The sequence below is a fragment of the Mus caroli genome, chromosome 13 (assembly GCF_900094665.2).
Source record: "Mus caroli chromosome 13, CAROLI_EIJ_v1.1, whole genome shotgun sequence".
NCBI classification, from domain to species: Eukaryota; Metazoa; Chordata; class Mammalia; order Rodentia; family Muridae; genus Mus; species Mus caroli.
Window position 1 is genome coordinate 105,583,815 of NC_034582.1, and position 10,624 is coordinate 105,594,438.

Genomic DNA, 10,624 nt, shown 5'->3' on the forward strand with positions numbered 1-10,624 from the left:
TAGTTCCCACACCCGGAGACCCTGGGAATCATCTTAACAAAATGCCCTGAATTATGTGAAGATCTGTAACAAAATCTAAGTGATATATGGCTTCATTAGTAGCCTTCATCAACAAGAGCCCCATTTTAAATATATCCTCCAGACATGTAATACTGTCTAAATAAGCTAACATTTTTTAAGTGGAGCAGAATAAGTAGCAAGTACTAAAAAATGCTTACTAAATGCCAGGTTGCTGTTAAGCACACAGGTTTAATTTTAACACAGAGTCACTCTACCCAAGGGAGGTAGTTTCTAAGGGAGGCACTTGTCAGTGTTGTCAAGATCTCCACTTTACAGATAAGGAAACTAAGCCAGGTGAGGGTGACTGGCCCACGATACCACGCAGCTGGTTAGCACAAGCCTGGCATATACCCAAGGTATCTGACTCCAAAGTCATCAAGCCAACCGCACCCTGCCATGCAAATGAGTAGGGGAGCCTGCTTCAAAACATGGATGAGTTAGAAAGCAGTCACTCACTGTACAAAACAATGTTATTGTAAATACGCCATCTCCAGTTACAAGCTTGCGTTGGACTGGCTAGCTGGGTAAAAATCATTAATGGTTTCTCAGAAATACTGGGACAGAGGAACCAAACCCAAACTTTAGGACTCGTGCCAGCTAAAGTTCAAAGAACCAAAAGGCCAATGGTCTTAGTGTCCACCCGAGAAGAAAAACACAACTTTAAAACTGTTGAGATATTCTCTCTCTAATAGAGGGGCTTGGCACAGCCTCCCCTGAGGTGTCCCCACAAGACAGCTCGATTCTTAGCCATCTCTGTGCATTCCTGCAGTCACCTGACCACAGTCTGTTGTCATCCTTGGCAGTAAAATCTCTTGGATCAATTCTTCACAAAGGCACAGTAAACAGTTGGCTCCCTCATTCAAAGCAGTTTCATACAACCTTAGTTCTTCTAGAAATAGCATCTTTACAAACCCAGGTGTTTGAAACTGAACAGGTTTTAATGGGGGGGTGGGGGTGGAATACGCAAAATGAGGCATGAGAAGCCAATATAAATGCAGTAGATGAACACCAATGAAAAGCTATGGCTCTCCTTTCAATTGCAGAACAACAGTGATGGGCAGGTTATGAGGGGACCACATGAGAGCTAGTTCTGCCTAGGAAAAGCTCCTGGTGGGAAGGAGGCAGCTACTGCTAGATGCCAAGCAAGGGAAGGAGAGCCCCATCTTCTCCCTTCCCAGTCTTCAGTGCCTCCCTCCCATGTACAACAGCAGGATAAAGGCATCTGGAGATACAGTCAGCAAAGATCAAGGTGCAGAACATCTCTGGAGGAAAGAGAGGGAGGAGCATAATGCTTTTCCCAAAGATGGATGAACTGAGGTACTAAGAAGACAGGTCATGAGTCCATGGATGTAGTTCAGTTGGTAGAGGGCTTACCTAGAAAGCACATGCTTTCAATGCCCAACAATTGCATAAAATCAGGCATAGCAGCCAACATCTGCAAATACAAGGGATGGATGTAAGAGAATCAGCAATCCAAGATCAGCCTCAGCTATATAGAATATTCAAGGCTAACCTGGGCTACACGAGAACTTGACTCTAAACAGGAAACAAGCAAAAGAGAAGACTATAGCATGCGTTGGGTCTTGAAGAATAGATTGAAGCCCAGACACTGGCCTTCTTCCCTTGCTGGTCTCTCTAATTATGGGAAACCAGAACGCTCAAAGAGTCATAACATGTCAAAGAGTGCCTAATCCCAAGGCTCCTTGCCAACACGTGGTGGTGTTGCAAATGACCTAGAGTGGCCCACTTTTCTTCAGAAGTGTCCCTTCCAGAAAGGAGTATGTGACTAAGCTGACTCAGCCTCTGCCTGGAGTCACTGAGGAGGGAGGTTTAGTGACTCACTTGTGTGGGTGACAATCTGGTCTTGTGGTATTCTTTGAGTGAACGTACTCTACATACTAACAGAGTGTCTGGTTCACGCAGGTGATTCATCTGAAGAAGTCGACCTGGCAATGGTGTATCAGGCAGCATCGAATGGAGATGTCAACTCTCTGACTGCCGTCATTCGGGAGGATCCGTCCATCCTGGAATGTTGTGACAGTGAAGGTGAGCTGTTTGTGAGGTTTTTTGGTTTTGTTTTTGTTTTTTTTTAAACCTGGGATGAAGTGCTTTATCCTTTCAGAGATGGTCTTTTGAGATGAGCAACACTAGTGAAATTCTTTTTGACTGACCACAAGATACTACAGGCATCTTGCCTGTGGCTCTGTAGAATCCTTTGGCATTTTTCAGCATGACATTGGACACAGAACTTCAGCACCTTTTACTCATTATTCACTTATTATACTTCATATATTATTATGAAGTGGGTTGTTTCCAGTATTTTTGTAAGACTGACCAAGTATGTGTGTGTGTGTGTGTGTGTGTGTGTGTGTGTGTGTGTGTGTGTGTGTGTGTGTGTGTGTGTGAAAGCCAGAAGTCAACCTCAGGTGTCATTTCTAAGATATTATACATTTTATTTTTTGAGACAAGGTTTTTCACTGGAATTTTGAACTCACCCAGTACGTTAAGCTGCCTGAGCCCCAAGTATCTGCCTGTCTCCATTCCCTCTGGGCCAATATTACAAGTACAAAACATTATGTCTGACTTTCCTATGCGTATTCTGGGAAACCTACTCAGGGCCTCAGGATTGCACAGCAAGCACTTTGGGGACTGAGCCCTCTCTTTGACCACCAGTAGTTATAACAAGTATCTAGGAAGAGCAGAAATGGATGTTGGAGAAATGTAAGAATTTGGCCCTTGAGACCACATCATGGTTGTATTTCCACCTCTCTTCTTTCTAAATACAACTAAGAACTCTGGAGATGATGACTAAAATAACTCTGGGGACCAAGAGAAGGACCAAGTCCTTAGATCCAAGGACGGGCATGGTGGTGAGTTCTCTGGAGTGTCCTTTTGCCTTGTATATCCCAGGGTTGGGGCTGAAGGAGCTGGCAACACAGAAAAGACACGGACAGAAGAAAAGCCTCTGAAAACCTGCTTTCTATAGGCAAAATGCCAAGACTGATCACAGCTAGGAAGAGACTCTACACCTCTACATGGCTTCATAAGAGGGAGCACCTCCGTCATCTGTATGAATTCTTGCTTCAGAAGCTTAGAGGAAGAAGAGCGAAATAATCTCAAAACACACGGAGTGGGAGAGAGGAAACAAGAAAAGATGAAATTAACCGGGCGTGGTGGCACACGCCTTTAATCCCAGCACTCTGGGAGGCAGAGGCAGGCGGATTTCTGAGTTCGAGGCCAGCCTGGTCTACAAAGTGAGTTCCAGGACAGCCAGGGCTATACAGAGAAACCCTGTCTCGAAACAAAACAAAACACACACACAAAAAAAATAAAATCAAAAACAAAAGAAATAGGGGGAAAAAATCTAAAAAAAAACAAGGAACAACCTGTAGCACTGTCAAGAAAAGCTAACTGAAGGAGATGCAAATTCCTGCTCTTGGGAATACAAGGACATCACTACAGTCCCAACAGAAATGCTGCAAACAACTTCACACACGTAAATTTGACAATTTAGATGAATGGATTAATTGCTCAAAATAAAATAAACTGGGAGGAGGAGAAGAGGTTAGCTTCCCTTAGAAACTACTGTTCATCTATGCATGAAAATACCACAGTGGACACCAGCAATAAACTTAATTAATGGTTGTTAACAGTCCTGGTACAAAGCAAGTTGAATATTCCTATAAGTATTTAGAAAATTAAATTTATAATTTAAAAATTTTTAAAGAGGACTACCTTCAGGCATTGATGGTCCTGTAGAGTTCTACTATTAATTAATTAATTTATTTATTTATTTATTTATTGTTTAGGATTATTTTATGTGTTTGGATGCTTTGCCTGAATTTTGTCTGTATACCATGTGCATGCTTGGTGGCCCAGGTCAGAAGAGGGTGTCAGATCTTCTGTAACTAGAGGTCCAGATGGTTGTGAGCCAACCTCTGAGTGCTGGGAACTAAACCCAGGTCCTTTGGAAGAGCAACAAATGTTCTTAATCAGTGAGCCATCTCTCTGATCCATTTACAAAATTTTTCCAGAATAATCAGCATTATTTTCATATGATTTCTTTCAAAAAGAGAAAAGAGGAAAATACTTCTTAGCTATATTTATGAGCTAAAATTGCATTAATATCAATACTTGATAAAATCATAAACCAACTAGTTAAAGAAGAAAAATCACATCAGTTGGCACAGACACATTTCAAAGAATTCAATAAACATCTGTAATTTTAAATCTCAGAACATAGAAATGGAAAGGAGCTTTTTCTCAATGTGACAGAGAACAAAGCCAGGCGCAGTAGCATGAGCCTATAGTTCTAGCCTCTCGGGAGAATAAAGCACAAGAGGCATGAGTTCAAGTCTATGCCAGGCAATTTGGCAAGACCCCTTCTCTGATTTTCTTTTCTAAGATTATCTGCAGCATCCCTCAGTTGTTAAAGACTGAATGTCTGGGCTCTGAGATCAGGAACAGAGGAGGAGGGCCCACTCTCTGCACCTAATTTCAATGCGCTATAAACTCAGAAGGCTAGAACAGAGGCAAGAAAAGGAAGTGCACATATCCAAGAGAGCAGCAGCAATGTGTGCTTTTCCCACAACTTAGCTGTCGCTATAGACAGTCCTAAGGCATGAATTCAGAGATCACAGGTACAAGAGGAGGGCATAAACCTGATCCAAATAGAGTAGAGACAAAATGGACAGGCAATCTGGAAGAAAACATGGAAGCCTGTCCCTATGTACAGCCAGCTTGTCGGTACATACTTATTAACTATCTTGGCCCTCCCCACCAATGTCCAATGTCACCTGAACTATGCAGGGATGCTCCATGCAGATCTGAGTATTTCCTGAACTCTCCTCTCTAAACTGTTGAGCTATTTCTTGTTTTGGCTGTCATAACTTTATAATAAATATTGTCTGTTAATAAGGTAAATTTCTGTTCTTTGTTCTCTGAAGAAATTTGCATAGAAAGTACAACCTCAAGATTGATGTAAACTGCTCAGAGAGCATGGAATCTTATAAAAATAGTATGTAAAATTAATTTATTCTATTTACCAAATATCTCAGATTTACTAATTGCTTCGTTTTCTTATTTATTATGTCCATTCTTTCCCCTCTAATGGTTGTACTTTTCTTTTTTTTCAACTTTTTTTTTAAAGATTTATTTATTATTACATGTAAGTACACTGTAGCTGTCTTCAGACACACCAGAAGGGGGCATCAGATCTCATGGGTGGTTGTGAGCCACCATGTGGTTGCTGGGATTTGAACTCAGGACCTTCAGAAGAGCAGTCAGTGCTCTTAACCACTGAGCCATCTCTCCAGCTCTTTTTTCAACTTTTAATATTTATTTACTTACTTACTTTTGGTTTTTCAAGACAGGGTTTCTCTGTGTAGCCCTGACTATCCTGGAACTCACTCTGTAGACCAGCCTGGCCTTTAACTTAGGGATCTGCCTGCCTCTATTTCCCTCCGAGTGCATGCATCACCACAAGGCTTGTAAGTACTTAATAGGAAGGGCGATAGGGGTGGGGAGAAAGGAGGGAAGTGGGGAAGAATGGAAGAAGGAAGAGATGAGGGAAGATAAGGAGAAAAGGAGAAAGAAGGGAAGGGGAAGGAAGAATCTATTCTTCTAAGAATTACTTCATTGCTGCTTCAATATTAAAAAGGAGGGATGCTGGCTTGCCAGCTGCCATATTCAAGGAGAACGGCAGCCCAGAGATCCATCCATTCTCAGGATCTCTGTGGACCACAGCTGGGTTCATCCAGAGGAGAAACACAAGCTCAAGGTGGGTCTCCAGCTCAACAGAATCTAAGCACATGTCAATTCAGCAAGAGGTCGGATCCAAGCTTGGCCTCTTGGTCTGAAGGAATGTGACACTCCATGCTTGCTCCAACAGCCCCTCAAAGTTAAACAAAATGTGCCCAATCATCTTTGTTTCTGGTTTTTGTTTTTGTTTTTGTTTTTTTGGTTTCTTCAAGACAGGGTTTCTCTGTGTAGCCCTGGCTGTCCTGGAACTCACTTTGTAGACCAGGCTGGCCTTGCACTCAGAAATCTGCTTGCCTCTGCTTCCCAAGTGCTGGGATTAAAGGCGTGCACCACCACCGCTCAGCTTCTCTATTTCTATTCAGCAAGAAAGCACACTGAAAAACTAAATTACTTTGGTGGTGTTGATTCAGAAAGAGTTCAGTGAAGGGAATTCTACTGAGAATTTGTATAGCCCAACGATAGGCAATCATTGTCCAGCTTTATCACCAGTTACCTCCAAAAGTGTGCTGAACCTGGCTACCTGGGTGGACTGAGAGCTGGTTCAGGTTCCGCACCTACTTCAGCTTAGTCAGGGTGAACTTACCTGGTAGATCTGAGAGTTATTCACATCCCTGAGGCAACAATAGCCAGTTTTGCTCACCTGCCCAAAGTGCTTTCATCTACCAACTACTACAGACAACTGAGCATGCGGAGAGGGGAAAATCACAGACAACTGACGGGAGGGAGCCGATGACCGGAGGGAGCCGAAAGAATCTCTATGTAAACAGAAACCATCACCCTTGGCTCTCCTCAGCCCCCACAAAATCCAGCAGATGGATTTGTGCTACAGGAAATCAGAATGAATGAACAAACCAACGGTTTGCTCATAAATCTCGAAAGCTAAACATTTGTAAAGGCTGTTGAAATGTCTCCTTCCAGGATGCACGCCCTTGATGCACGCGGTTTCGGGACGTCAAGTGGACACAGTGAAATTGCTGCTAAAGATGGGTGCCAACATTAACACACAGGATGCATATGGCCGCACCAGTTTATGCCTGGCAACCTACCTGGTATGAATCTCTATTTGTTAATGGGGCTACAGAACAAGAGAACTGAGATGTCATGTGAATTGCACACACAGAATGGTGCCTATGGACTGATACAGTAGGTCAACAAGAATAGGATTTTAGGCTTTACTTATTATCCTTAAGGCTTGTATGGGTCGTAAGTACCTTTATTTATTTATTTCCCTGGCTGCCCTGGAACTCACGAGTTAACATACAGGTGATGTGAGATAGAAAATGTTATTTTCTATCTCAACACCAGACTTTCACTTGGGACATTTCTGGCCCTTGTTGGCATTTCTAACAAGACTGCCTTAAATAACACCCAGAGGGTGGTAACAATTTGAAGATTCAGTTAACATCTGCGGGGTGCAGTTAGGTGGAAATTAGCTGAGCGGAAGCTCCAGGCTGCAGAATGTGAGAAGTAATGAGAATTGGGAAGGGCGAGGGGATGTGGGCGTCGGAGATGTAGGCGTTGGGGACAAGGGCATCAGGGACTAGGGCACCGGGGATGTACCAGGACCACAGGGGCAATGCCAAGTGAAGAACTCACTCAGTTCATAGTGCTCACATTAGAAACTGTAATGTCATCCTTCATACTAGGGATTTCAGTTCAGCATTGCCCAACATTAAAGCAAAGCGTGGTTAAGACTCACTGAAAATCCTCTAGCCCTCTCCTCTCAGATGCACTCCATGGTCCTTCTGCAAGCTCCTCGGGCTGGCTTAAATCCATGTGAAACAAGCCCTGCTGGCCATGCGGGACAGTTTATTGCTTTTCTTCTTTTCATGGCTGCTACCCTCTCACATCTGTTGCCTCTTGGGTTCACTGCTGCTGACAGTTGATAGTCAGGGATTTCTCCCAACCAGCCCCCACAACAGATTCACCCCTTCAGCCCCACTAAAATAAAACACTTCCCTTCCCCAAACTCGACACCCCTTCCTGCCACACAGTTCAGAGTTTGCAATATGCATTGCTCAATTCCCACAGAGATTTTCTTCAGAGACCACTTTAATTTTTTTTCTCTTTGCAAACTCTGTTTCTAGGACCCAGAAACGATTTTTTTTAAATGTGGTCCACAGGCCTCTTGGATCAATACCACTTAGAGGTCTTGTTTGAAAGGCTGGCTCTGAGGTATGCTAAGACTTCCTTAGTTAGAAACTCCTCAGATAGCTTGGGAGTAGAGGATGGGAGGCTGCAGGTTAAACTAACCTCCCTGGCAAATTTGGTGTCTAGTTGAGTTTGAAGACCACTGCTCTGTATGTGTTAGCTGAGTGAGTCTCCGTATTCAGACAGATGTAGGTCTTGGTCACCTCCCTTGTAACACGTGCAACTGCTCTTGATACAAGCCTTTTGTGTCTGAGAAAAACAGGCAACATTTTGAATTAACGGTCAAAGGAAAAGGGTGGGATGGCTTCTAAAGTTGACTGCCGTTGGACTCTATAATATGGTAGAAACAAATTATATGTCTTTAAAAGACTCCAAACTCTAAAATTCAAATTTTGAAAGGACTGGAAAGAAGTGCCCCACTAAACATCAATTATGAGGGGCAACTTGGAATGTAGAAAGGCGGCATCTTTGCAGGCAGCCCTTGCCATTCTAAAATGATGCTGGGGGGGGGGGGAAATGGTAACAATTGGTAACAAATGGCTGCCTGCTTCCCTGTGCCTGGCCTCTGTGTGAGTCCCCAAGGCTCACTGGGAAGAGATGCATTCTGGGAGCTGCCATGAAATCCAGCAATGTCTAGATTTGACAATTAAGAGAAACTTGACAAAAGAGACACTTAGAAACTGAGTCTCAACTCAGGGTACAAATAAATTTGTAGAAGCGGGACCTTGGGCAAATCGCTTCATCTTTTTTGGCCTCAATCCATATTTTTGAGGTGTAGTAAAAACAATAACCTAAGCTTATCACCCCTGAAGGAAAAGGTGGAGCCAGCTAGCAGGTAGAAGGTAGATTGGACACTCATTTGTTGCTTCAGAATGGTAGCAAGTGTTTCAAATATCTTCATTGGTTTTTAAATTTCCTTTCTGGAAAAAAAAAAAAAGACTGAAGGAAACCACATATACACATTGAGTTCCAAGAAACATTGCAAAATGTTTTAGATATTTCAAAGCTTACTCCACCAAAAGATCTGCTTTTTCAAAAACTGTATGAGTCTAGTGCTTGGGCAATTCTGAAGTTTGCCCAAAGTGCCTTGCTGTTGGATCGCCCTGATTCATTTTTTTTTTTTTTAAGCAGAGAACTTGATGATTTGGATATTAGCAACTAGAAACAGATGTAGTACGTTAGTAAACTTTGAATCAATCCTGACAATGTCTCCAAATATTTGCTTCTACTTAAGACAGCTATCGATGGTCAATTCTACAGAGCTGACTTTACTTGATAGTATAGCCCATGATATTTATTTAGCTTCGATTTTTGTGACAGGGTCTCATGTAGCCTAGGCTGGCCCCCAAGTCACTCTGTAGCAAAGGATGACCCTTAACAACTCCTGACCCTGAACTCCTAACCCTTTTTGTTGTTAACCTCCCCAAATCTGGGGTTCTAGGTCTGCACATCCATGCCTGCTTTGGTCCAGAAACTTTGATATGCTCTTGTTTAGACACGTATTGTCTAGACTCTTCAAAACCACAAGGTTCTCTTCCTGCTCTCATTTTCTTACTTGAATAAGATTATTAACCCTTGGGGATTGGGTGCTTCCAATTGTCATACTAAGGAAGAGAGTCTTCAGCCATCTCATCCTACAGGGGCATCTCTAGGCTTGACTATATACAAATAGAGGAAAAGAGATACTGCTTTTGGATAAAAGGTTGTCACATCACTCCTCTCAATGAGAAGTTCAGCTATTTAGTTGTCTGCTTATAAGCAGGCAAGAAGCACAAGGGTTGTAGATAAATGTAGGAGACCTTCAGTTTAGGAATGAGAATAAAACTTGGTTATCAACAGTGTTGGATCAGTTAAAGAAGTATAAACTAAGCAAGCAGTATAAATCTGGGCAGGGCTAGCCTCAGGTTACTCCTGTCCTTTAACATAAGATAGCAAGAAAAAACGGCCCAGTCAGAAATGCTAGCCAGCAAGGTGATAATATAAGTTTCAGTTGGTACAATTAGAATTCAGGGAATTCACCCTGCTTCCCAGGAAATAGGTAGGCCCGTAAAACCTTGCAATGGGTTTCCATCCTTTGGAGAACACTAGTTATGCCTTCATGTCAGAAACTCAGGATGTTAGCCTTAGAGTCTCAGCTACTGGCAGGGTGTGTGGGTTACATATGTAAACACAATGAGGCTGACTCATTAGAAAAAGAACATAAAATAATAAAGAATGAAAGTCTACACGTTCAACACAGGAATGTTTCTGGGACACACAGAGGTGGCATTAAAGTCTAGTTTGTTGAAGCAGGTGTTTTTATCCAACTCAGACAGTTGATATGTATGAGTTGGAGATTAAGCCACATGCTGGGAGGCTGGAGCAGGTGACCACAGCCTGTCCCATGCTGTCCTTGGCCCATGAGAACCAGAGCAGTACATGTGAGGCAGTTGAATCCCAATGAGTGGTTCTGGACATGATGGGAGAGTCAGGAGAACAGCGCCTGCGTCTGTCTGCATAGGGAAGGGCAACAACCATACTGAAACCCTGGGAATGTGAAGCCCAGACTTTCTCTGCTCAGCTGCCAGAGTTGAAACTGTAGTCCTTAATAGTTTCAACTTAAACATGCTGCTAGCCAAACCAAAGAAGTGGAAGAGAGAGAGAGAGAAAAAGA

General features: G+C 42.9%; 1 protein-coding gene across 1 annotated transcript in view; it reads left to right on the forward strand.

Annotated features, from left to right (window-relative positions):
- Ankrd55 (ankyrin repeat domain 55) overlaps nucleotides 1-10,624 on the forward strand; it is a 97,138-nt gene that overhangs the window by 28,596 nt on the left and 57,918 nt on the right. Inside the window, exons 2-3 of the mRNA XM_021180417.1 lie at nucleotides 1,984-2,106; nucleotides 6,739-6,869. Of these exons, the coding sequence (XP_021036076.1) occupies nucleotides 1,984-2,106; nucleotides 6,739-6,869 (254 nt within the window). The remainder of the gene's footprint in view (nucleotides 1-1,983; nucleotides 2,107-6,738; nucleotides 6,870-10,624) is intronic.